This window comes from Medicago truncatula, chromosome 3, assembly GCF_003473485.1.
Source record: "Medicago truncatula cultivar Jemalong A17 chromosome 3, MtrunA17r5.0-ANR, whole genome shotgun sequence".
NCBI classification, from domain to species: domain Eukaryota; kingdom Viridiplantae; phylum Streptophyta; class Magnoliopsida; order Fabales; family Fabaceae; genus Medicago; species Medicago truncatula.
The window spans coordinates 12501-40410 of record NC_053044.1 but is presented as its reverse complement, the minus strand read 5'-3'; the positions used below and the strand labels follow the sequence as shown (position 1 = coordinate 40410).

General features: G+C 35.1%; 3 protein-coding genes across 3 annotated transcripts; all 3 read left to right on the top strand.

Annotated features, from left to right (window-relative positions):
* The first annotated feature begins 519 nt into the window (after positions 1-519).
* Positions 520-3559, top strand: LOC11430036 (carboxymethylenebutenolidase homolog). Its single transcript, XM_003597946.4, has 3 exons — positions 520-805; positions 2559-2853; positions 2959-3559. Exons 1-3 carry the CDS (start codon positions 619-621, stop codon positions 3476-3478), a joined length of 1002 nt encoding a protein of 333 aa, XP_003597994.1. The 5' UTR covers positions 520-618; the 3' UTR covers positions 3479-3559.
* Positions 3560-5656: 2097 nt separating this feature from the next.
* On the top strand, positions 5657-14020 carry LOC11426636 (uncharacterized). Its single transcript, XM_003597945.4, has 3 exons — positions 5657-5927; positions 10053-10192; positions 13763-14020. The coding sequence occupies exons 1-3, from the start codon at positions 5792-5794 to the stop codon at positions 13781-13783; spliced, it is 297 nt and encodes a 98-aa protein (XP_003597993.1). The 5' UTR covers positions 5657-5791; the 3' UTR covers positions 13784-14020.
* An 8196-nt stretch (positions 14021-22216) lies between these two features.
* LOC11430201 (protein NRT1/ PTR FAMILY 5.10) lies at positions 22217-25029 on the top strand. Its single transcript, XM_003597942.4, has 4 exons — positions 22217-22434; positions 22523-22740; positions 22925-23412; positions 23902-25029. Exons 1-4 carry the CDS (start codon positions 22311-22313, stop codon positions 24713-24715), a joined length of 1644 nt encoding a protein of 547 aa, XP_003597990.1. The 5' UTR covers positions 22217-22310; the 3' UTR covers positions 24716-25029.
* Positions 25030-27910: the final 2881 nt, after the last annotated feature.

The following is a 27910-nucleotide window of genomic DNA, read 5'->3' as shown; positions in this document are numbered from 1 at the left end:
ATGGGTACGTAGGCAGAGGACCATGTCCTTCCAAATCAATAAAAAATGTAGATAATTAGGTCTTTTATTTTTCCACTTTAATTTCTTCTTTTAAAAAATATTAAGCAAGTTTATAGCACATTAAATTAAATAAAACCAAGAGGTTCCCGTAGAGTACTACAGACATAAAGGGTGCTAATACCTTCCTTTTATGTAATTAACCCCCGAACCCTAAATCTTTCAAAATGGGGTAGTTTGAACTTTTTTTCCCTTTTTCTTAAAAATTAAATGTTTAGTCGTGAAATAATAAAGTGAGTCAAAAGTTAATCAAATAACATTGATCTCCAAAAAATGACGCGACAATACTCACTTTAATTTTTACTTTATTTTTATATTGCATTGGTTTCGATGTCAATATTATTTTTGTTTATAAATATCTCTTTTGATATCATATGAGCTTATAAACATAATAAGCTATAAACTATAAAAACTCAAAAACATGTCTTACAAAAAATCCTACAAGTAGACCCTTAACATGTTTGTTTGAAGAGGTTTGGCTGTTTGTGATGAGTTGAGGATTGGTTAACATAGATTTAATGAAAACCACACAAAAAAAGAGCAAGATATTAATTATGATTAATGAGTGAGGTAGCACTAGCACTAGCACTAGCACTAGGAAGCAGTAAAGTGAAGATGGGGCTAGCAACAGCAAGAGCAACTGTAAGCATTTGTGGTGCTGCTGCTGCTGCATCACCATCAAGCATTGCAAAGCCTCTCCATCCTCGTTCTCACTGCCATTTCCTTCCAACCTCTCTTTTCTCCTCCTGTATGTTCTCTTTCTTTCTTCATATATTCACTTTACCCTCCTTTCATCATCTATTCACATTCATTTCGTATACAACTAAAAAAATCATTTGGATTTAGTATTTTATTTCATGATGAGTGAAAGACACACAACAGAGTAGGAAAAGAAAGACAAATGATATATTTTCAACAAAAATGGCCATTGGTTAAGTAAATAAAAGTATCCAATATATATATTTTACAGAGAAAATGATTAATTATATTGGAAACATAACAATTTTTAACACATATTTTCGAGATTAGAAGCTTTTCAAAGAGTGTATCCAATGCTCCTTGACCCGTGTCTGTATGACACCTGTCAAGACCCCATTATTAGAGGTGTTTAGAATGCCAACATAAAACAGCCTAAAGTGTATCACAAAATCACTTCAAAATTTGTTCTTACTTCTTAGTTTGAGTTGGAATGATACCTAAATTCTACTTTTCTTTCGTAAATAATATGACATCCTTCAACGTGTTGAGTGAATCGGCTGGTGTAGCTTCTGAAATTCTGGTTTAGCATATATGACATCGTGGACCAACACAAACATCAGACTAGTGATTAGTGAACATGAGTTGACATTCTGTGTTTTCTGAGGATCCTGTTGCCTTGAGAAGGCGTTAGTCAGATACCATGTTTTTACTTACTAGGGCTGAATATTGTGCCAGAATCATAGTGAAGCAATTTGGTTAGATAATAGTATACACACTCACGGATTTTTAACATCTATCTAAACATCAATTCTTTAAATCCCTGGTGATCAGTTTTGAGTTTTGACTCTGAATTTCTTTCACGGCAAATAGTGTCTCCAATTCCCTCTGCCTAGGTAGAGGTTATTTACATGCAAAAGCCATAGCTAATCTTGTACTGCTTCTTAACGAAATAGGCTATAGTATTGCATGTGCTGCTAGGGTCACTGGTCAGCATTAGCAATGCTCCATTGGAATTGGCAAGTGCTAGCACAAGAATGTTGGACACGGCCTTTTTTTAGTCATCAAAGGTAAAATCAGCAATGACTTTGGACACATGTTTATTTTAAGTTGTAACAAGTCAAACTTAGAAATGTTCTAAGCTGTTTGACACAAGTAGGCGTAGGCCAAGCCAAGAATATTGCTATTATCTTCTAAGGGTCTGTATGAACTCCTTGGCCATGAAGAACAACCCTCCAATATGGAATGGGAGATATCAGCCATGATTTGTCTGGCGGAGAAGGCCTCTAAAATCATCAGCAGGAAACCTATAGAAACCTGCAAACAGAATTTAGTCATCCAAAAAAGTTGACATTATGATTGTTAAGTATCTAGGAAAAAATGAAATGATAATTTTCATCTATTTTCTTTATTTTCATGTCTGCACTCTGTAGTCCTGAACACTTGCATATAACACACTGCGTCTTACTTGGTAACATTGCTTTCATTTCTATGTGACATATATTGGTACCCTAGATGTTTAAATCGATTGATTAGACACAACACTGTTCATTGTTTTATTCAAATTCATATAATCATATTACAAAAGAAAAAACCCCAATGGCTAAACTGATCTCTGTACTATGGAGACATGCATTTAGGGAGTGGTTATACATATATCTACCTTAGACACCAATTAAGATCAAATTTAGTTTATGCTTGAGTTTTTTTAGCAGTTAACTGAAGTTTCTTAGTTACATCGTATAACTAATAGCTAATTATTTATATTATGCACTATGTTTACTTTGTTGAATGCAATTCTTCAGTTTGTTTTCAGAAAAAAAGCAAATTGATTCTTCAAAATTCAGTTCAAGATACTGCAGGCTCAAAAGTATCATGTAGTTTACTGAATGTGGAAAGTGTGATAGATGATGATGCATGTGAATTAGTCAGTGGAGAGGAGCTTTCGTTAGAGGATGGCGATGATAATGTTCATGCTTATCTTTTCAAGGCAGTAAAAAATAACAATGGAATTGGCCTATTGCTTCTTTCTGATGTTTATGGGTTTGAGGACTCCTCCACAAGAGATTTTGCATATCGAGTAGCTTGCAATGGTTTCAAGTACGTATCCATACCCTAGCTATCTTCAACATACTGGTTTCAAAGTGTATGTTATGTTATCCTCTCTTAGGCATATTTATTTACTTCTTCTACACAAATTTGCAGCATTCTACTTCCAGACTTATTTCGTGGAAATCCATGGACAAAGGACCAGCCAAACACTCAGTTTGAACAATGGATTACTGGACATAACCCTGAGAGGATTGCAAAAGACATTACCGCGTGGACAGAGTGGCTGGCAGATGAATTCATGACTGAAGGAGTTTCCAGAAAACTTGGCATAATTGGTTTTTGCTTTGGAGGAGGCAAAGTGTTAGAGGTCCTAGCCCAAGACCAAGATGCTTGCTTCGGCACTGGAATCTCCTTTTATGGTACAAGGATAGATTCGCTTGTTGCTTCTGATGTAAAAGTTCCCGTCTTGTTTATTTTAGGGGACAATGACCCAATTTGTGCTGTAAGTGAAATAAAAAATATTCAGACTACAATTGATAGTGGCTCCAAAGTAGTGATATTCCCTGGTAGAGGTCATGGATTTGCCCACCGACCTGAATCTGTGGAAGAAGACAAGGATGCTGAACAAGCCTACGTAATTATGAGAGACTGGATACATGAACATTTGGTGTAAAAATGAAATGCTTTCAGACTATATAAATAATGGTGTCAGCACTTGCGTTTTAACATGCATATGATTTTTGTGTTTGTAGAATGCCTGTCAACTTTCTTGTACACTTTTTTGTGAACATTTTGGATCCAATTTTTAAGTCAATGAATTTCTTATGGATTAGCAAATCCCCCACTTAGTAGTTGAATTGGGGACTTATAATTGGTGTATTAGGCTATAGATCAGGTTGAGTATAGAGCAAAACATAGTAATGAATTTTAAACCCAAAATTCATGTGAAGTTGATAAACATATATCTTAATCTTAATAACTATGAAGCTACAAATTGCAGTAGCCTCTAGCCTAAATTTTCCTACATGCTTTACTCTCTTCCATTTAATGCGTAATCCGACATGATTGTTCCCAGTTCAGCCATGACTATAAGCATTACGCAATGGATCTACTGAACCACACAAACGTGCTGCATTCAGTTCTCTGTATAATTACACCTATACACATTCAAAATTCCAGTTTCATTAAATTTGAAGACAACGTATATTCTCAAGGAATCAATCATGCACGACACTCTGTATACTAGTCGATGGTAATATGTGAGAGTGTGCTATGTTTCAGCTCAGCTTTTCAAACAAATATATCTTTTTAGTTCTTAGTGCTCAAGCTGTTTCAGATCCATTTCCAATTCTTAGACACTCTTCCTCTCCTAAAAGTAATGCTACTCAAATGAATGTATTCCTTGTAGGCATAATGTAGTTTGAAGTTTTGTTTTTCTGGTCGTGATTAAATTTGAAAAAGAAAGAAGTATTGTTACATGAACTTATGATGTGATATATAACTTTATATTTTAGTTTCATTTCCCTAATTTAAGGGTTAGTCACTCACACCTTCTTAATGTGCTCTCTATCAGCATGTTTTTACCTTTTAGTTTGTTATTTGTTTTGGCGATGTGTCGTTTGTGAGTGGAAAAGATTTCAATTGATCACGTTGTATTGTAACTTCCTCGGCTATATAGTTACTAGTTAGGCCAATTATATATCTTGAATGAATGCAACTCATATTCACAAAACTAATCTTCTTTCTATAAAACCTCTCATTAGCATTTCTACATTTACTCTTCAACATAACATCGCAGCTCATTCAATGAACAAGTCCCATAGTGCCTGAAAATCCAGATGGTTCAGAAAGTGAAGTGTAAAATGGAGTCTGTAAAATCAATGACAGTGGCAAAGGGAAGGAAGGCACATGTATTAAGGAGAGAGTGTTGTTACAGGAATTTTTCATGTGATAACATTATTTAATAGTTTCATTTCACTAACTTAATGTGCTCTACCAACATGTTTTTGTTTATAGTTCATTATTTGTTTTGGTGATGCATCATTTCTGATCAGTTGAAAGGATTCTAGAATATTTACGATCGATCATTTTGTAACTATATATAGTAAGGTCAGTTATCTTGAATGAAGGTAAGGTAACTCATATTTCACAAAATTTATTATCTTTTCTATGTGAAAACTCTCAATAGCATTTCTAGACTTTCATTTCAACATCAAAGCTCATTCAATCAATGAATTCCTTCTAATTTCCAACTCCGTTTTTCTTAACTGTCACTTTCGAAGTTCAATGCAACATTAAATGTTGTTTTACCAATATTATCTTTGCTAATTTATTTTGGAGAAAGAAATATATGAAATGAAATATTAAATGAATAAGGTTATTATAGTAAAAGTATATATTATTGTATCAAAAGTAGTAATATTTATTAAATGTCTTGGTTTATGTAAAATGTCACAAAGTGACACTTAAAAAGGAATAGAGGGAGTATTATTTATTTTCATATGTCTTAGATGGACAATCCCTTCTAATTTCCAATTTCTGGTGCTTCATCTTTTATTTTATTTTATTTTATAGAAGAAAAGATAAAGTCTACAATTATACCCACAAATAATATTCTCCCTTTATTTAAGTATTATGAAGTTCTCGGGGTAGAAAACGTATGAAAAAAGAACATAATTATTTATTTATTTTTATATGTGAAAATAAATAAGTAATTTTTTTTTTTGATTATCTTGGTTCCAGTAAAGAGAGTAGAAGCAGGCGGGTGTGGTTATGAATCATAAAAAAAAAAAAAAAAAGTGGGCTGGACGAGGCCTTGTGGTTGAAACATAACCCGACCAGAGAAATTAAGTAAAACGAAATAACATTGATTGAGAGTACGCACGCGGCGAGTGAGAAGAGAAGAGAAGAGAATAGAATAGAATAGAATAGAGAGATCTTCTTCATTCATTCTACTAAGACGGTGGTTGTGGTTGGAATTGCTCCGATGGGTGAAAACAAAGAAGAATTAATTCCTCAAAAGTATGACGTCGATGCCAAATGGGATGCTTGCCTTGATCTCACCGTCCGTCGCTTCGTTTATTCCTCTTTTGCCGGTGCATTCGGCGGTCTCCTCCTTTTCAGTCAGTACCCTCTCTCTCTCTCTCTCTCTCTCTCTAGATTCATTCATTTTCTTTTCTTAATAGAATGCTTCGTAATTGTATATTATTAGGGCTTGCCTTTGCTTTGTTTTGCTTTAGAACAACGCTCTATTTTGTTGTGTTTGCACTTTCATTCACCTTTCATTCTATAACTTTTTTAATTTAATATCATTATTTCTTTTCAATTCTTCCACGCCATCCCTCATTCCCACTAATTATTTATTTAATTAATTGTTAATAAGGTGTTAATCAACTATCCGCAATGCTCTTGTGTTGCTGCATGGATAAACAACTTATGCATAAGCTATTTTTGTAGAAAAGGATAAAAAATTAAGTTAAATTACTTTTGTATATGCTATAAGCTGGTTTTCTAAGCTATATTTGAATTGGATAACTTATGATAATAAGCTCAAAAAAACCTTGTGAAAATTATCGTAAGCTGTTTTCATAACTTCTCCTAAACAATCTCACAAAACTTATGCCAGTAGACAAGTTCAAATAAGCCAATCTCAACAGGCACTTAGAGGCCAATGGTTTCGATAAAGATATGATTTATGTTAGAGAATTAGGGTGTCATTTGATCCGCGTAGCCGACTCTATATTCTAGACAAGTGAGTGGGAAAGAGGAATTGAACAATAAAGCATGTTAATCTTCAGTGCAATTTAGCTATTTTTGTTAGACTGGAGTATACTCGGAACATAGAATAAGCATTCAATTTGGTCCTCAAGCTATCACACTCATCAATTTAGTCCTTAAACTATAAAAATCAATTTAAAGGTCCTTAAACTATTATCTCATCCAACTAGTTTGGCCCTCTGTTAACAAAACGTGGAATCATAATCAGTGGCGTATGTAGAATCTGGTCCAGGGGGTTCAAACTTTTGAGTTCTTGGGCTAGCAGCGTAAAAATAAAATCTAGGGGTTCAAAATGCAAAATATAGTGGTATTTTGTATTTTTTAGGTCTAAGGGTTCAATTGAACCCCCTCAAAAGGGCTATCTTTGTCCCTGATCGTAATATGATTTGTAAGATCATACAAACAACAACAACAACAACCAAGCTTTATCCCACTAAGTGGGGTCGGCTACATAGATCAAATGACGCCATAGTGTTCTATCAAAAACCATATTTGGATCCAACTCATTGACCTCTAAATCCTTTCTAATGGTTTCTCTAATGGTTTTCTTAAGTCTTCCTCTACCTCTTTTAACCCGACTCTCCTCCATTTAATCTACTCTTCTTACAACGGCATCTACGGGTCTTCTCTCTACATGTCCAAACCATCTAAGCCTATTTCTACCAACTTTTCTACTATAGGTGCTACCCCCACTCTCTCTCTAATGGTGACATTCCTAATCCTATCATGTCTAGTCTTACCACTCATCCAGCGCAACATCCTCATCTCCGCCCAACACTCTCGTGTTGACTCGTGCTATTTTGTAAGATCATACAAAATCCACAAAATTTAGTGGTATTTTGTATTTTGTAGGTTCGAGGGTTCAATTGAACCCCCTCAAAAAGGCTATCTCCGCCCCTGATTGTAACATGATTTGTAAGATCATACCAAGACCACAAAATTTCATTCACATATGCATGTAAAATAGCACAAGTAAGAGAAAGCCTTTAAAATTTAAAGGCTTAATTGCAGTTTTGGTCCCCCTAGTTTTTAAATTGTGTGATTTTAACCTCCCTAGTTTCAAATGTGCGGTTTTGTCCCCCCTAGTTTATCCCCTTTATGATTTTATAGTCCCCCAATCAAATTTTAACCAAATGTTAACCATAAGGTGTTGACTTTGCATTTTAAATTGATGTGTCTTATCTCTATTGGACATATTGGTTTCAATGGTTATTTTTTTTTAATTCAATAACCATGTTTTAGTAAATAGATAGTCTGATGAAGTTTATCGTGCAGTTGCATATTTGTGTAATTGCCAAAAGATAAGAACTTTTCGAACGTGAGTGAATTATAAATTGGTTTTCAGTTCTGTGCAACTTCTTTTTAAGAAGATATAAACTCAAGAGAAATAGGTTGAACACTACCTAATAATAAGAGACGAGGATCAGTTTTTTTATAGGATCATGAATCTTGATCCTATACTTTTATACTGTTGCGCTAATCCTGTCATAATTTTATTTGCTTTTCACGCATTTAATTTCCAGTAGCTACAATGACTTGTCATTGTGGGTAATAAGCCACATATGCCAATGTTAACTAGAAACGCTTGGACATGATTTGGGTCTCAAATGGTTAGTGGAGGTGAAAAAGTTTCTTTTTTGAAAAATTGAAAGTATACCAAGTCTCAAGTTGTGTTAAGAGAAAATATAAATACTTGTCGGATTGTATAAACTGTGTAAAAAGTACTGATGAATCGTTTGAATGTGCAAGGAAGATATGTTGTGAACATAGATGGGGAAAAAGTAGATCAATCTGGTTGCAAAATGAAGAAATCATGGAGAGGGAGAAGATGAGTATTTGTTCAAAATCTGATTGGGGGACTACGAAATCAGAAAGGAGGTAAAGTAGGGGGGCCAAAATCACACATTTGAAACTAGGGAGGTTAAAATCGCACAATTTAAAAACTAGGAGGGCCAAAACTGCAATTAAGCCAAATTTAATACTTCAAATCAATGTTGTCAAGATTGGGATCTTTACTACGATCGGGAGGGGCTAGCATGATCGTAACACGTAAAATTGCTACTAGGATAATAAGATCCTACCTAAGTAATTGCCTAGGATTTGGAGGGCTAGCAGCATTGCAAAATTAAGTAATTGCCTAGGATTTGGAGTGCTAGCAGCATTGCAAAATTTAAGATTGGAACCAAGATCCTACCAACTTAAAAAATTATACACACATATGACATAAACTAAATTAGTAAATTAACCCTTCTCCATTTACAATTAGTTGATTGTTAGCTTTAAGTCGATCAACCTGATCATCAGGACTAACTTTAACTAAAAAGATCCATGATCCATCTATATCCAACAAATGACTTCTTAGAGAGGAGGAACAAGGGCCTAAATCCCATTGCTCTGAATAGGGCATATTTCTTCAACCATTGTTTGGCGCCATCTGTGATGGAAAATAGCTTCACCTACTGTTCAAAGAATAGATACAAATGTCAAGAAAGACAGATTAGCAGCATGCAAATATGACAGGCAATGAGAGCTCAAAGTAACATAACGAGGAGAAAGGTTATGAGTGGACTGGGTGGAGCCAGTGTAATAGGAAGGTTAAGATTAGGTGGTCGGGTCAGTGTTGGTGGAGGATAGTCCATAGGTGTTGCATTTGCAATCAATGTAAGTGAGGCATAGGTGCTGAAGGTGGAGCCAACTGCGATGATAGACCTGAAATGCACATATAGGAGCAGGGTTGTCTTGAATCTAGGGTACTGTTGGTGGTGTGTACTTAGCTAAGACAAGATGATGAGTTAAAGTGATCAAGATAGTCTCAAGTGTGGAAGTTCTAAAAAAAAAAGGTATAAACTAATTTAGACTTTTACCTGTGGAAGCTAAGACATTGAGACAATTTAAAAAGACTAGAGACAAGATTGTAGATAATACAATTAAACCAAAGACGTGGGTGTCAAGGAATGAAAAACCTGAACGGGAAATTAAACAAGTATCCTATCAAGAGTAACTCTTTCATTACCTATTAGACAATCCTGGTTGCCAGACTGATAGAAGTGCATAGACTCGTATCGACACACACACCATTGAGATTTGGAGGACAAGCAAGTCTGCAACATAATGTTTATTTTCCCCAAATGTGCCAAAAATTACACCGAGTGTTTTTATAAGAACTTATGCTATCAAATCTTATCACGAGTATCAAAGGATACCTTATCATCTAAGTTGGTATTCATTCTAAAAAAAATAATTAAATTGGCATTCATCGATCACCTATTTTGCAAAGTCTGCAGATCATTTATCTACAACCTGTAAGTATAAGCTAATTTGTTGTAAGTGTAATGACTAGTCTTGTCATAAGCAGTCTGACTTTGACCTGAACTCGAAACTTTGGTACTTATAATGAGGCTTTTATTAATTGGTGATTTAGATAGGTGTTTATAAATATGGAATTAATTTAGTTATTTTTATTGTACCAGGGAGTCCTCAGACTCGCTGGGCTTCTATTGCTTTTGGTGCTGGAGTGGGAATAGGATCTGCATACGCAGAATGTTCTCGTCTGTTTGATGGATCTCCAGCAAAGCTAGCACAACATAAGGACTCAGAGGCTCCTACTCAGGTGGGATTTGTCTTTTATTTTCTTGTTTATATATATATATATGTGTGTGTGGGGGGGGGCGGGGGGGGGGTTATGCTGACCAATACCCTAAGTGCATTTGTTAAGTAAATCAAAAGTAGTACATTGGATTCAACAATATTTTAATTTTTAAAAAGTTAAATTCATCACTTTTCACCGTTTCCCAATGCAATATTTCTATTTTTATGGGGGGTTATGCTGACCAATACCCTAAGTGCATTTGTTAAGTAAATCAAAAGTAGTACATTGGATTCAACAATATTTTAATTTTTAAAAAGTTAAATTCATCACTTTTCACCGTTTCCCAATGCAATATTTCTATTTTTATCCTCTTAACCAATGCCCTAAGGGCACTCTTTAGCATTTCCCTATATATATATATATAGAGAGAGAGAGAGGACATATCATATGAGAATGATATTTTTATGCGAGAATGAATTTTCAGCCTTCAGATTAAGATTTAATGGCTGAGATTAAAATGCTCAATTAAAATAAGGATGTGCTTTTCCGTTTCTAATAACCACGCGCACCTCTTCTTCTTCCACATACCTGCAACCTTCTCACGTGATATAACCAAACAACCTTCTTCTTCTTCCACGAGACCTTCTGACTAACAGATCCTTTCTTTTATATTTTTGTTTTGTTATGGATGGATATATTTCTTTTTTCCTTTCTCTGTTCCTTTTTTTTTTTTTTTTTTTTTTTTCTCGTTATCGATTCTTCTTAATTGTCGGCTGACTAAACCTGCAACACCCCCAATGTCTCCATCCTTATTTCTTTTTCTCCTTTCTCTGTTGATCTGACTATAACATCTTTTGAATAAAAAATAGGATTTGATTCAACCTGCAAAACACTTTTCCATCTATACCAGTACGTGTAATCAGTGAATCAAGAATAGGATTTAATTCTTTCTTTTTTGTTTTTGGGTGAAGAAATAGGATTTGATTCAATTACAAATGATTGATAATTACAAAAATAATGACTCGTATTTTACGATTTTCCAGAAGAAAAGAAAAATGGTTTTACTTCCATGGATATAGACATGAAGCAGCAGAAGAAAGAGACAGAAAGTTATTTCTATAGTGAAAAGCACATCCTTATTTTAATTGAGCGTTTTAATCTCAGCCATTAAATCTTAATCTGAAGGCTGAAAATCCATTCTCACATAAAAATATCATTCTCATAGGATATGTCCTATATATATAGGGGATGTATCAAGTGAGAGAAGTTTTTATTTATCGAGAGATGAGAGGACTCATTAGTAGCCTTTAGATCAAATTGTACGGATCAGATTAAAAGCTCGATATAAAATTAATTACACATGATTATTTTCCCTTTTTTTTATTCGCTTCTCCCCGTTACCCCTTCTCCTTCCTCCTTCTCTATCGGTTTTCACCTTTCTTCTCTCTCGAGCTCCATCGCTCAAACCCAATTAGTTGTACCACTCATACACAGTAATAATTAACTTCTCAACTTTATACATTTTTTTTTTTTCAATCGGTTTAATTAAAAAATTATTTTCATGCACAGTTGGTAGCGATTTTAGTGCTCAAGGATGCATCCATGGTAATGTGAGGAAATCTTGTTTCTACTGAGCTATGGAGCCGTTAGGAATTTTGTTTCCACTAATTTCATATCGATATAAATTATTAATTTAGAAAAACCTTTAGTTTCCATGATAAAAAAACCCTAGAATTTGGAATTTGTTATATGAATTTTTAATTAATTTTGAGAAACATGACACCAACCAAATTAGGGATAACAAGACATAGATATGAATTGGAGAAGAGCTTAAAAAATGTAAAAAATGCAGAAAGGGAACAAGTGGAGTTTGATTTACTAAATAGAAAAATTCGTTCAACTTTGAAGTTTGAAACCGTTTCCGATAGAGGAGGAAGGAGAAGGGGTAACTCATAAAGATGAAGAACGAGAAGCGAATAAAAAGAAGGGGAAAAATCATGGATTAGTTAGATGGCTGTGATTAAAAGAGAAGTTTAATGAATCATATGCATCTGATCTTTTCTTCTTCCCCACCCATTCTCCTTCGTATTCTCTCTCCTAAAACGTAGCTGGTTGGTGTTCCGCCATAGCCATCTTCCCAAAAGCTCGAGACGATGGAACAAGAAGGGAAAAATTAACAATGGAAAACAATTTACGAAAAAAAATCATTGGTTATTAAATTGGAAACATATATCTTCTCTAAAATATACCCATTTTTATGCAGCTGTTCTTTCTTGTATTGCTGTAAAATTGTTGAAGTTGAAATAGGCCTTGGTAAGAGCAAATAAATTTATTTATGCATCTGATCTTTTCTTTGTTTTACAAAATGATTTTTTTTAGCTTCCAAACAAATCAAGCTGAAAAGTTAACCTTGAAAAAAAAGAATTTAGAATGAGCTTAACTTGGTAATAAAGGTGAAAATCCTTTGCAGTTTGGACTCGATTAAAAAACCCATGGTTTTTTGGATGATAATTGATGAGTTTTTTACAATCTGATGGACTTTAAAGAAGAAAAAGGGGTCTTTAATTTCAATCTCTGGCAACCTTATGATTTTAATTTCAATTTCAATTTGAAAGATATTAGTGTTTTGTTGATTATACCAAATTGTTGGGAGGAAGTACCTGGGAGAATTAGGGAGCAGGAAAAAGTTAGGAGAGAGATAGAATACGAAGGAGAATGGGTGGGGAAGAAGAAAAGATCAGATGCATATCACTCATTAAACTTCTCTTTTAATCACAGCCATCTAACTAATCCAATGGTCAGTATTTTATCCTCTCATTTAGCATGATTGATCAAATGCATATACATGTCTCAAGAAGGTGGTTGTAGCTCTGTTGGTGATCTAAGGGACACCAAAGGAGATATAAACAGGAGGATCAGGGTTTGATCCCTGGAAACTAAAATAACCACCAACATTTGTTTATAAAAAAAGTGCATGAGATATGTCGATAGCTATCACCAGATGGTAGAGTCATAGGGTTAAGAAATGCATATTTCCTGTATAACTTAAATTGGTAATGGTATAATTAAGAGGGTTAAAAGATGGTGGAAGGTATATAGCAGAGAAAGTTGCAATTGAAGAAAGAGGTAATTTGTGTGTACTTTGCCCATGTTTGGAAGAAGAAACTGTCTAAATTAGCACACTAGACTTTGAAACCTCCATATTTGAATTTTTCTCGTAGTCATCTTTAAAAGATAAAAATGTGTAGAGCCTAAGATACCCACTCAACTTTGAGTGATATGCAAATACGCGTATTACGCATGCTAGTTAATAGTTATGTTCTCTGCATGAGGAAAGAAGTTATACTTATACTCTTACTTCCTCATGTAAATTGTCAAGGGAGCGTGAATGGACGTGTCATATTTGGTTATGGCCTATGGGAATGAATAGGAGCATTAGAGCATACATTGCTGTGAACTAGTTTAAGTGTTATATTTAATTTGAGTGTCAACAGTCGAAGTTGGTGTAGTAACTGGCCAATTCAGTTACATATGTATTTAGTGAATTCAGTTGAGAACCTAACTAAGTATATTTCGTGCTTTTGTTTCCAGTTTGTGCAGGATTCTGAGTAGATGCTATATTTGGATCCTGGTTCCTGGACAGTGAAACAGAACATTTTCCTGACTATTGATAGTTCCTTTACTCAGTTATAGCTATTGAAAATGTTGAACTGCATGATCATAAATTAGCAATACCGCCGATGGAAATTTATTTCCAAGCTGTTATCATTTTGTTCTCCTGTAATTCTGCACTATGTTTATGTTCTAAAAGATAAAAGGTTAAAAAAAAAAAAAAAAACTTTCTTCAGATCTGATTATCTTATTCCATACGGGTGTTTTAAAAGTTGAATTGGAGATTTAACCAGCAATAAGAATTCTTTATGCCTACATGTATTTTGCATACGATGTTTATATAATAACTTGTATAAAGACAAGGGAGTTTGTACCAAAAAAATATCACTGATAAGTCATCTAAGTTTTTATCTGCCATGTCTCTCTTCCTTTTGGTTTTAAAGAGCCTAATAGGGAAATTTGCACACACTAAGGGTCCGTTTGGTTCGAGAGTTTTGGAGGGGAGGGGAGGGAAGGGGAGGGGAGATTTTTAATTTGAAGTGTTTGGTTCAATTTTTAGAAGGGAAGGGGAGGGGAGCAAATCTCTTTAAAATTTTATTGCATTGCCATAATTATCCTTAAATTAATTTCAAATCTCAATATTAACCTTGTAACAACTTTTATTATTATTAGATTATATTATTTTTGTAACAATCTTATTATTATTATTAGGTTATATTATTCTTGTAACAATTATTATTATTATTTTGTTATATTTTTCTTGTAACAATTTTTATTATTATATAATCTACCACTCTTATTTGTTAGATGTACAAACCGCTCTTACTACTACTTTGTTGTTGTCAACGACTGCTTGAGGCTTCCTCCAAAGTGAATTGTGAGTAATTTTATCATCTCATTATCTATATCGTAGTATTATTATTTAAGATAAAATAGCGGCTTAGATGTGTGGTTGTCTTTGTCAGTTTCTGAAATCGTAAAAACAAACAGTTTCTTTTATTTAATTAAGTTTAAGGGTAAAACGGTAAAATACTGTTAAAATCCCTCCCCTCCCCTTGTGAACCAAACACACTTTTAATTAAAAATATCTCCCCTCCACTCCCCTCCGTAAAAATCCCTCCCCTCCCCTCCCCATTCTCGAACCAAACGGACCCTAAGTGTGGTGGCTAGGGATCTTGCAGGATTTCAAATAAGTACAGTTATATATTTTAAAGAGCCTAATAGCCAGAATGCTTGAACATCTTTGCGAACAACAATTTCATATGGCAGTGAGAAATTGAATGCATATTAGTTGCCTTCTTTCTTATTTGTTAATCATGTTTTTTGGCTAAGAACATACCGTAACATTCAAAGCAATGTTGATTCAACTAGTCATTCAGAGTTTTGATTTTGAATCATAAACCTGAGAACAGAATTAGCAGCATGGTCCTACGATCCTAAAACACAGTAATCCCAACAGAAATAAACCATAACAGTCGTCATGAATGAGAATGAAAACAAACTATTCCAAAGTGACTAAAGCAAGTCTTCCATGTAGAATTTGCAAAGAAAATTGCTTTTTTAACAATGAAACTTTCCTATTGACACAAGTAAAATATGTTAATGCCTCCAGCGGCAGTTAACAACCGTTAGGCCATGCGCCGACACTTAACGGCCGCTGGCCCCCAACGGTTGTTAACTGCCGTTGTATTCGTGAAATATTCAAAAAATTGACTTTTCTTTAATACACATTTTTTATTTGATTTTTTTTTTACTTCATATAAATAAATAAATGCATATAAAAAATAAAAGAAAGGAACACAAGTAATATAAAATCATATTTTATTAATATAATAATACATTTACACGTACATTTATTCCTTAATAGGTAAAACTAAATCTGCTTCGTCGTATATTTATTCCTTAATAGGTGGAGTCATCTTTATTCCTAGAACTTCTGGATACTCTTCTCCGAGATACTCGTACAGGACAACACCAAGATGATCCAAAACTGTTCCTCTCGTCGTACATTTATTCCTTAATAGGTGGAGTCATCTTTATTCCTAGAACTTCTGGATACTCTTCTCCAAGATACTCGTACAGGACAACACCAAGATGACCCAAAAAATATTGTTCCTCACCTTTGCACTCTTGTTGTTTAATGATACATTTAACTACCGCTTGGGTTAAAACAAAGAAAAAAAAACACAAACCATAAACCCTAAATCTTGGGGTAAAACCAATTCAAAGAAACCTCTTGAAATTTTCAAATTTTCAAAAAGGCTTATTTCAGTGAGGAAATGAGAGTAAGGAAGGAGGAGAGAATGTGAGGAAATCAGAGTAAGGAGGAGAGAATGTGAGGGTTTTTATAGGGAAAAATGTAGAAAAAATAGGTTGAATGTTGAAAAAAGAGGTTAAATGAATGATGGAAAAAGAGGTTGAATGATGGAAAAGAGGTTGAATGGTGAAAAATAGTTTGAATGTTGAAAAAATAGGTTGAATGAATGATGAAAAAGAGGTTGAATGGACGGTGCATTCCCTGAACGCACGTAGCGGCAGTTAACTGCCGGCGCTTAGGCTAACGGTTGTTAACTGCCGCTACGTGCTGGATCATTTTCCAGAAGCTTATTTTCCAGTGTCTTTCCTAACCAAATCCTTTGGTACCTAAACAAATTCATCTGAGATTTTCATCCAAAAACCAATTGAAAATTCATCTAAAATTTTCATCTAATAACCAATTGATACCTAAACATATTCATCCAATATTTAACAGGAAAATGGTAAAATTAAAATGCAAGAAATAATATAAAACGTACGTACGTAAATGTCATAGAAATACAAAAATGTCATAATAATATTGTTGAGGCAAAATCCCTTAATTAATTTTAAAGATAATAAACAAATATGATTAAAGAATTAATGGACTTTGATTAATTCCTTGGTATTTAACTTGTGCTCTTGAGTGTTTTACTAAGACAGGAACAAGGTTTAAATCATACCAAAAATCAAGAAATCAAAGGACATTTGAATTCATGATCTAACACTAAGGTCAAAAAGTTAGATCAGAATGTTGCTCGAAGATCAGAATGTTCAAGCAGAGATCAGAATGTTGTTCTTATACAAGCCGAGAGTCTCAAGAACTTTGATCAAGATCATGCAAGACACATGTGACATGGGTATATGTCCAGGAAAGTACATTTGCATGGATCAATCAACAAATAAAAGCATATACAAGGATTATGTCAAAGAAGGTATTCAATGTTCATTTAAGACTATGAACATTGATGTACTAGGAATATTCCACAAGGGAATATCATCCTAGATGTTAAAATCATTGCTCTTCATTATTGTTTCACTATTAGGATTTGATTACATCAAATGGTAGTCTTACAAATCATCCTAAGTGAAACAGATGGAACATTCTGATGATCAGAATGTTCAAGCTCTGCACATGCTTATTTTATGAACAGTACAGTAGGTGAAAAGCAAAAAGCAAAAGCAAAAGCAAATCTGTCTTGATCAATAAGAGATAGACACGTATGGGAGTTGGTACAGTACAAGGACCACACAATCCCTCAAAGCATGGGCATGAAGATGCAGAATCCCACTAGATCTTTCCTGCACCGGTCCCAAGGCAAATCTGGGGAAGGAACATTCTGATGTATGTGGAAAAGCCCATACCTTGATTGTTGCCCAGAAATTCATATGAAAAGCATATGACACGCCCAGAAATTCATGTGTTCATTCATACATGATGAACCCAGATGAAGATCATGATGAACCCAGATGAAGATCATCATGAACACAACAACATTCTGATGTTCATCAGAGATCAGAATGTTTGCCAAGAATTTCAAGTTAAAGCTTGTGGGACCCAGGACACATGGCATAACACCATTGGACACCCTACAACGGCTATATGAGCCCAAAGACTCTATAAATAGAGATCAAGACATTAGCAAAACTTGCACCATTGCAAAGCATACAAGAAAACAACAAAGATTGTTTGAAGCTCTTGCAAAACTGAAATTGATCAATCTCTAAGGCTTTCGTTTACTTAGTGCAAATCAATACTCTCTGTTATCTTAAAGATAACTTCTTTCTTCTCTTCTTTTCTGTTTGATTCACAAACATTCAACCTCCATACAAATTGTAACAAAGTCTCATCTAGCTTTAGGGGTACTAAAGTGTTAGCTTGAGCAAAGGTTGTAAAAATCTAAGTGGTTAACTTAGCAACAAGGTGCAAGCCTGCTGAGGCTTAGAGAATACAGAGTTGTAATTGTTCAGGTGAACAAAGATTGTAAGGTGCAGGACTTGAGAGGTTATCTCAAGCACCATAGTGGAAACTCTCACAAGATTGTGAGGAGTGGACTAGCCCACGTTGGGTGAACCACTATAATTCTCTGTGTGTTCTTTCCTTCTTCTCTATACTTTTTAATTATAGTATACACAACACACACTTGCACATTTACTTTATTAAATTGTTTTTGTGTATGAACTTCAGAACGTTCTGAAGTCAGAAAGTTAACTTAACTATTCCAAGTAAACTACTTGAGAATCACTTTTAAGTTTCAGGATAAATTTTAAAGGGTCACAATTCAAACCCCTATTCCTTATGACTATTTTATCTACTTCAAATACATCATCATGATCATAGTCAAAAAATACATAAAAAAAGCCTAATAATAATCAGCCCTGCTGCCTACCCTGCCTCTGCCCCCTGCGCCGCCTGACAATCTGATAAGTAAGGGCAGGGCGACCAGCACTAGCTGTAACGCCCTAGTCGTTATTTATTTATTTCTGATTTAGTTAGAGTCTTTTATATGATTTTAAATAATTATTGTTGATTATTTGGTGTGTAAACAGTTTTGGGGATTGAATTGGGGAAAATGGGGATATTTGGTAAAAACTGCAGAATTTCACGAGTCTGAACTGACACGACTCGCCTGGCGAAGTATTTTTGCCTGGCGAGATAGCGCCATCCCCTCGCCTTTTTCTCACCTTGGCGAGCTGCCCAGTAGAAATTCCCGAGAGCACCCAGATTTAGTTCGCCATGGCGAGTAGTTTGTTCGCCCTCGTGAGCAGCCATTTTGTTGAATTCGCCTGGCGAGAATAGTAGGTCGCCTGGCGAGATTGATCAGTAGTTGAGGCATACTTCGAGTTTCGTGGACCTTGTCGTGCATGCTGTTTGGTTGTTCCTTTGGGTTAAATTAATAACTATTCATGACTGTATTATTTTACTAGGAACGTGATTAATTATTGATTAATGGGATGTGTATATATGATTATATGAATATGCATTATGTTGGTGAAGTTCGTCGTGTATGTTGTTGTGTCACAAGTTGACCATGTTGAGGTGTAAGTCACATCTAAATATGCACTGTCATGTAATTGATGTTGTTGTCCATGTCGATGAGTAAGTCATATTCATATATGCATTATTGTGTAGCAGTTGTTGTCGTCATTGTCGTAGATCATGTTGATGTGGAGTTGTATGTTGATATACATAAGTGGAGTTCATTGCATAAGCATAAAGTGGTGAGGGCTCATGCCCTGGAACGCCTTGTCGTTCAATCGGTGAGGGCTTATGCCCTGTGAATGCTAGTTCATTCAATTGGTGAGGGCTCATGCCCTGTGAACGCTTTAACCGTTCAAATTGGTGAGGGCTTATGCCCTGGAATGCCTTGTCATTCAAACGCGTTAAATGGTACCACATGCATGTGCATTGTCGCATTTTGTTATTGAGTCGTAGTGGAGTTGTCATGTCATTGCATGAGTCGTTGTTGTTGGTTGAAATTGTCAAATGTTGATAATAATGTTGATCATGAAATATATAATGATATTGAAGTATTGATGTTATTTTAGGGTGTTAGATTCAATCGATGAATTATATATCTATTATTGTTGTTTGCGAATCTCACCCCTTCTGCTTGGAAACGTTGCCCTTCGTATGGGTAACTTGCAGGTGACGAAGAGTAGTAGATGTGGTGGCTCGAGTGTCTAGGGCTCTGATATGTAACAGGATAGGAATTAACTATTTTATTTTCATTCCTTATGTATCAAATTTTGGAACATGTTGTGGAGCCTTTTTATTGTTGTTTGAAACAATTATCGATGAATATTTATGTTGAGGCCTTTGTGCCAGAATTTATTATTGGAGAATTTATGGTTGGATGTTGATGTTAATTGTTTGAAAAATATTCTGCTGCAAAGTAATGATATTTTATCAAGGTTGTTTTATTAAATAGTAATTTATTCTATTTAGAAATTTTGAAAAGCAGTGTGACATGCCCGTTTGTTGTTGAACTCTGATTATTTTATTTAATATTTAATTGTTGGGATAACGGGGTGTTACACTAGCTATCCGCATCACCTCCTGGACAATCTCCTTTCTACTCATCTCGGCTTGCCTGGCCACAATATCATCAGCAATATGCACCACATCCCGGATGATCGTCACTGTGTCAGGCATTTCCCTGGCATGCTCCTCCTTTATGATCTGCTCCACGTTCGCCGGCCTGGAAGGAGATCCTTCATCAGGTGGGAGAATACGAGGGTGAGAGACTTTGGCATACCAAGTCATGTAGCCAGGCGCATGATGCCATGGTCTCTCACACGCATCTCCCCAAGCAGTGAATAACCACGTGTGAGCGTCCATCAACACAGTGGTCAGCAACTGCGTATGCACCTGAGGGACATCTGGCAGATGTCTGGGAATGTCCTGTACATAGACAAGCTGCCTCTTTACCCGCTCAGGTAAATGACGGTACACCCTATCCTTCCTGCACATCACCCATTCCGAGTAAGTGCACAGAAGCTGAAATGGGCGCACCTCTCTGTGATCACTGTAGGTAGAAAACCTGACGTCATCCACCTCTAAGCGATCAAGCAATAAGCGGTAATGGTGCACATCTGTATGCCCTCTGGAAGTAAGCCATCTCCCAGCACATGGCCTCTCCGGCGTCCAGCTCCTGTTTTTCTTTCTTGGGTACGGACCTGGCAAATGCTCCAAAATCCATCCCTGCAACAAATAAATTAAATACATTATAAAAAAAGCTTCACAGAAAAATTTAAATTAAATGCTAAATAAATGCATTCTAACTTAGGAAAAAATAATCTAACTTGATAATAAAATTTATAAAAATAAATTCATAAAGAAATGAAGATAAATATTAAATTATTACCATAAAAAGAGTGGTACTCCCAGCCATCGTTCTGTTATTCAAAATAACAGAGTCATCCAGGTAGTGGTACAGGTAAGCTAAAACCATCCCTCCCCTTGACAACTTCCCAATCGCCTGCAAGTCAGCCATGCAATCAAGATATATCAAGTCGATGTGTCTGTTCGTTTTGTTAGTGAACATCGCACAACCGACGAGATATAGAAGGAAACTCCTGACACACCACTGTCTCCTCCTGACTCTCTCCTGCAGCTCCTCCCTCGTCTGTGGGTCCTCCAGCCGTCTAGCCTCTGTCTGGTGGGCTTCATAAACCCGCTTCAGTGTGGGGTAACTGATATGACCAGTAGACTCGGTCCTAATCTCAGTCGGGCATCAGCATCTGACATGCCCAACAATCTGGTCATCATATCAATCGCACGCTCCTGACCCATTGCCTCATCGTGGTCCAGCATGCGTCCGTGAATACGAATGTGCAGGAGATTATGCACATCGTCCAAAGTAATCGTCATCTCCCCTACAGGTAGATGAAAACTACTGGTCTCCGTGTGCCACCTCTCGCACATAGCATGTATCATGGCATGGGTCACGGTAGAATACCCCGTGTATATCAAATCGTGGAAGCCAGACCCCTCCATAGGCTCCCAAAACCACCTCAAACCCTCCTCAGGCTTACCAAGATCTCTCATCTTTTCCCCCGCATTTATACACTTCTAACCCGTCTGATCATGCCACATCTGAAATTCAAATTAATTATTACATTATCAGTAATTTATATAATTAAAAAACTAACGCTACATACTTTTAAATAATTAAAAAACTAAAGCAATTTTCATTTGCAAATTTCATCTTTTGAAAGGGTAATGCTTATAGAAGTTCTTCAAAATGACAATCTTATCTGAAATAAGTCCAGTTAAACATTATTAGGATTTCAAATTACATTACTCATCGAAATAAAGGAGACAGTTAATATGTTAGGTAACGGCTAGGATGAGGTAGCTAATAGGTCTCTCACTGATGATGGAGTAAAAAATATCATTGGATTAGATATGTGGTCTAGATTAAACATAAAGAACAGAGACATCTCGTGTTGTGAAGTGTAAGGATAATTTGAAAGAGAAATGATATTTGTACAATCATTTTCTGACAACTTTTGGACAACTTTCTCTCTCATACTCACATTATATTCTTATCCTCTCTCTTCCTTTTTCTCTCTCCATTGTTTTTGACCAATAAAAAAAGAGAAAAAGAAGGTTGTCAAAAATTGTAGCAAATGGTTAGTTATGTGAAAATAAAAAAAAAAACAAGGTGGATAGGAGGAGGATATGACCTCGCTGGCTTAATCATCACACTTCCACCCTGCGCAGTAAATGGCCGGCGGCGATTGTGAAACTCGGCTGCTGTTGGAGACGGTTGACGGCGTCGTTGACTTCAAGGGTCGCCCTGTCCTACGATCTTCCTCTGGTGGTTGGAGAGCTGCTGCTTTCATTATAAGTAAGTAAACTAATCTGATATATGATTTATTCAATTCACTTGCTTATGATGATTTATTCAATTCATTTTTCAAAACAAAAACTATTAGGTGTGGAAGTTGCTGAGAGGTTTGCTTACTATGGAATTAATTCAAACTTGATCAATTATTTGACTGGCCCACTTGGTCAGTCCACTGCAACTGCAGCCGAGAATGTTAACATCTGGTCTGGAACAGCTTCCTTGCTCCCTCTGCTTGGTGCTTTTCTTGCTGATTCTTTTCTTGGCCGTTACCGCACCATCATTATCGCATCCCTTGTTTATATTCTGGTTCGTTCGTAATCACTGTTCTATTCTCTTTGTTAATTTGTATTAATTCATAAGTTGTTTTTATCATAAACTACTTTGACAAGCTTATTTATTTGCATGGGTTGTTTTGCATAAGCTCAAAAATAAGGCCCTTGTCGTGTTACCTTGCCAAACACATTTTGGTTGATTATAAATCTCATTGCAGGCACTGAGCTTATTGACGTTGTCGGCTACACTGCCTTCAGATGGCGACGCCCAAGCAATATTGTTCTTCTTTTCTCTTTATCTAGTTGCATTTGCACAAGGTGGACATAAGCCTTGTGTTCAGGCATTTGGAGCTGATCAATTTGATATCAACCACCCGCAGGAACGCAGGTCTAGAAGCTCCTTTTTCAATTGGTGGTATTTTACCTTTACTGCAGGTCTCCTTGTTACTGTTTCCATCTTGAACTATGTTCAGGATAATGTTGGTTGGGTTCTTGGTTTTGGTATCCCTTGGATTGCTATGATAATTGCGTTGTCTCTTTTCTCACTTGGAACTTGGACATACCGGTTTAGCATTCCAGGGAATCAACAACGGGGTCCTTTTTCAAGAATTGGTAGAGTGTTTATTACTGCACTCCGCAACTTCCGAACTACTGAAGAAGAGGAACCTCGTCCTTCTCTGCTTCACCAACCTTCTCAACAGTTTAGGTAACTATAAAACCATTCATTCAATACAATGTGGATTCTTCTAAACTGATGAAATGGAATTTCACTTAGCATCATGTAATAAGGAGACCCCATTTTCTCTCCATAGTTTTGTTTTGGCCTAATTAAATGGATTTCCTTCTCGGATACCGAGTTTTAGAAAGAAAAAAAATGGATTTCCTTCTCCTAGTAATCATATCAAGTTATATTGATTGTTGTGTGACGCAGCTAGTACATAAAAATAGTTTATGTTTACCATGTAAGAATTGAACTTTTCTTTATGTAACTTGTTTCATAAATATGTATGTCTTTCTAATTGCAAATGAATACTTTTCTCTACCATGTAAGAACCATGATAGTAATACTCTGTCTTTCTAATTGCAAATTATACAATTTCTACCATATTCACGATATATGAGATTGTCATGTTGTATATTCTTACATTTGTATTGGGAAATAATTTTGCCTTACAATTACTCTAAAATATTGCAGCTTCTTAAACAAAGCATTAATTGCATCAGACGGATCAAAGGAAAACGGGAAAGTTTGTAGTGTCTCTGAGGTTGAAGAAGCAAAGGCAATCCTCAGGCTTGTTCCAATATGGGCTACGAGTTTAATTTTTGCCATTGTGTTTTCTCAGTCTTCTACCTTCTTTACCAAACAAGGTGTTACATTGGACAGGAAAATTTTGCCTGGTTTTTATGTACCCCCTGCTTCTCTTCAATCCTTTATCAGTCTCTCTATTGTTCTCTTTATTCCTGTCTATGACCGCATTATCGTTCCTATAGCAAGAACCTTTACTGGCAAACCCTCTGGCATCACTATGCTACAAAGAATTGGAGCCGGAATTCTTTTTTCTGTAATTTCTATGGTAATTGCAGCTTTTGTCGAGATGAAAAGACTCAAAGTGGCTCGTGATCATGGACTAATTGATATGCCAGATGTGACAATACCTATGAGCATCTGGTGGTTGATTCCTCAATATGTCTTGTTTGGAGTATCTGATGTCTTTACAATGGTAGGTCTGCAAGAATTTTTCTATGATCAGGTCCCGGATGAATTAAGAAGTGTGGGTCTTTCCCTCTATTTAAGTATTTTTGGGGTTGGGAGCTTTCTGAGTAGCTTTCTCATTTCTGCTATTCAAAAAGGAACAAGTAAAGATGGACATGATGGCTGGTTTGCAAGTAATCTTAATCGTGCACATCTTGATTATTTCTATGCTCTTCTGGCTGCTCTTAGTGCAGTGGGATTAACCGCCTTCTGGTTTTTCTCAAAATCATATGTTTATAAGAGAACAAGCACATAGAGTAAGCAACTGGAAGCATATGGGAGAAACTTTTTTACTGGAAAAGAATTTCAAATCTTTCAGTAGACCATTGTATTTGTAAATTCATTGATAAGACATTGCACCACTTGTTGATCCATTTTGGAAAGATATGATGCAAGACTAATGAAGGCACATTTGTAAGTGAAATAATGAACTGAATTATTTATACTTTATGGTTTCTGTTTAAACTTGTAAGTTGTTATGTAATGATAGCTATAGCTCTTCTTTTACGAGGATGTTCTATTTTGTAATAATGTAATAATATCTCATGATGATTAATGCCTTTCAATCAATCTGGACCAAGTATGCAGGTAACTACTCCCATTCATTAGAGTTGGAGGAGGAATGAAAGTAGAACTTGAAAAGTTTCTCTACAATCTACATGATGTGGATGACATGAAATTATGATTATTCTTCTATCAGCACCTTTATATACATACACAAGTATCTATTAACAGTTTTTGAGAACTCAACTAATCATGATCAACTAATAACGGCCTTCTAACTAACCAACAACTTAAGATAATATGTGTAATACTAGGTAATCTAAATTCCCTAGAAGCTTCATAAAAGTAGCTTACAGGAACGTTATTATCAGAACTGAAGGGAACAATGTAGTGAAGGTTAACTTCAAAAGAAATAGCATAGAGGATAACATTTGTCAGAGCAAATCAAAACATTTTTTTAGTTTCATCAAATTTCTCTTCGTGAAAACAAGCATTTTCCATCATTTATATACTTGACATATTGCTATGGAGTACTCACCCCTCACTCTTAAATTTAAAAAAACAAGGTTATTGGTTGCTTGTGTACCCTTGACATTCTTTCTAGTCCACAATTTTTTTTGTCAAAAAAATAAAATATTAATGACGTTATAATCTAACATTTTTCTCTTTCTCTTCTCAGATAATCCAAATTTTCCCACAATCATACTCCCTCATCATTGTTCTCTCTTTTAAAACTAGTCCTACCTCAACATATTAAATGTCTCTTGCAATTTTTTACCATCTAAACTACATTTACTAGTGTGTATACCCGTGCGGGGCACGGGGAAAATTATTTATTGAATTTAATTTAATTAAAAATAAATTATTATATACTTCTTATTTTAAATAATATGTAAGGTTCCGAGAGTATATTACAAACAATAAGTTATTTTTCACTAAATCAAAATAATAAGTTTAAACATTCATCTTTGAAAGAAGTTTAATCAATGTTTGAAATAGAAAGTTTAGTATTTAGTTAAGAATCTAAAGATAAACATGGTCATTAAGATATCCGCATTCGAACCAAAAGGCGGACATTAATACATATTGTACGCCGAATTAAACGAAAATTATACTAAGATAGAAGGTTTTCCTTCCACTTGCCTTGCAATTCCGCTGGAAAATGATGACTAAAGAAAATGAGGATAAGAAATTGTAGAAAGTTACTATTATTTAACTCAACAAATTTCAATTGAAACCATTACATAAGAGAACCAGTTAAAAGAAAAATCAAAGAGCAGTCCAAAAGAGTCATCAAATTAAATGACATATTGCTCCCTTTGGGGAATCATAGGAAAATTATATGTCCGAGAAATATAGAAATAACAATAAAATCGGGATTTCAAAACATTTGTTGGCAGGATTATGCTGTGGAAAATGATTGATATAGAAGGCTAATACAAATCATCCAAAATATGAGACAATCTAGAGCTAACTACCAAGGATGAAAGGATCGTACAACAGCTGAACATAAAAGCTGTGAAGTATAACTTCTATTGAAAAGAAAATTTAAAATCTTTACGTAAGAGAGAGTGATGATAACTATTATCTCATACATTCAAAAAAGTTCTGGATTTATAGCATGATTTTTTAAAAATCCAAAATATGCACATATATGTTTGCTTTCAACTTCATCCCTAGGAAGTTAACACTTAAGGAAATTGGTCTAATTTATCGATAGAACTAGAGAAAAATACAATGAAGAGATTCGCCAATCTTTTATTTACTGCTGCAATACTCTCCTCAAAAAGCCAAAAATTAATTGAAGGATGATGAGTTAATTATTATCTATTTTTATATGTTATTTAGTTTAGTTTTAAATAGATTTTATTTTATTTTATATTAGTATTATTTTCTTTTTGAGTTAGTTTACTCCATATTGCATTTTATTATATTTCAGGAACGAATATTGGATGGATTGAGTCTTGGACAAAAAGAAAGGGACTTGGAGCTGATTTAGTACGAAAATACGAAGATTCAGAGACAAAAATATGTCTCCCTAAAGTCAGAAGCTTGGCACGGCCCGTGCTAGCATTGGCACGGCCGTGCCACGCTCTGGAGTCACTTTTGCTGCTTTTGCTTAGATTTTAAGCTACTCTATTTTAGCCTGCAGTTTCTTGTGGAACATTCCAGTAATGTAATTGCTTAGATTTTAAGTCGAATGTATGCTATAAATAGAGTAGCTATCCATCACAAATATTCATCTTTTCTTGGAATTCAATAAGTGACAATTGTCTTTCTAATAAAAGTTCTTTTCTTTTACTTTCTTGTCATTTACTTTTATGTTTTCTCTCTTCTTCCCCATGTCTACGATGAACATGAGTGAGTAGACTTCTCTTTGTCTTGGAATTGTTGGATAAGTCTAAATGACATAATCCTAATCAAGCCAAGCTCTAAGCCTTAATCTTATGTAACCCTAATTTCTTATCTAAATTATTCACCACTTTAACATGGATCAACCATTATCAAACTGTAGAAACGAAAGTGGAGGGTTTGATAATTGTTTATCCATTATCTCAAATATCAATTCGTAAAACGAAAGTGGAGCTTTGATATTCGAACAAGTGAATTTAGACAAGGATTGCAAAGGCAGCGAAATAGTCTTTGCAATCTTTGAGACATATAGTTTCGATCTTCAAGGGAACTAATAATGATCAAGTCAGCGAAATAGGCTTGGTTGTTAGAGGAACCAAAATCTAATAGTAATCAAATGAGCGAAATAGGCTTGGTTGCTAGAGGAACAAAAGAGAAACTGTCTTGAGAAATTAGGTCTAACATAAAGTTATAAGCTTATAGTTTGGTTTGTGAAGGACTTGTTATTTAGATGAACCAATGATCCGAAGGCTCCTTTTATATTATTATCTTTTAATCGTTTGAAAACCCCAACTTACAACTCGTTTCTCCTCTA

What these genes read in the sequence shown, in the direction of transcription:
- LOC11430036 (XM_003597946.4), top strand. Translation starts at nt 619, where the DNA reads ATGAGTGAGGTAGCACTAGCACTAGCACTAGCACTAGGAAGCAGTAAA. An exon ending in AACCTCTCTTTTCTCCTCCT is followed by an intron (nt 806 to 2,558) that starts GTATGTTCTCTT and finishes GCAATTCTTCAG; the next exon opens with TTTGTTTTCAGAAAAAAAGC. An exon ending in GTAGCTTGCAATGGTTTCAA is followed by an intron (nt 2,854 to 2,958) that starts GTACGTATCCAT and finishes ACAAATTTGCAG; the next exon opens with CATTCTACTTCCAGACTTAT.
- LOC11426636 (XM_003597945.4), top strand. Translation starts at nt 5,792, where the DNA reads ATGGGTGAAAACAAAGAAGAATTAATTCCTCAAAAGTATGACGTCGAT. An exon ending in CGGCGGTCTCCTCCTTTTCA is followed by an intron (nt 5,928 to 10,052) that starts GTCAGTACCCTC and finishes TTATTGTACCAG; the next exon opens with GGAGTCCTCAGACTCGCTGG. An exon ending in ACTCAGAGGCTCCTACTCAG is followed by an intron (nt 10,193 to 13,762) that starts GTGGGATTTGTC and finishes TTTTGTTTCCAG; the next exon opens with TTTGTGCAGGATTCTGAGTA.
- LOC11430201 (XM_003597942.4), top strand. Translation starts at nt 22,311, where the DNA reads ATGGCCGGCGGCGATTGTGAAACTCGGCTGCTGTTGGAGACGGTTGAC. An exon ending in CATCCCTTGTTTATATTCTG is followed by an intron (nt 22,741 to 22,924) that starts GTTCGTTCGTAA and finishes ATCTCATTGCAG; the next exon opens with GCACTGAGCTTATTGACGTT. An exon ending in CAACCTTCTCAACAGTTTAG is followed by an intron (nt 23,413 to 23,901) that starts GTAACTATAAAA and finishes AAAATATTGCAG; the next exon opens with CTTCTTAAACAAAGCATTAA.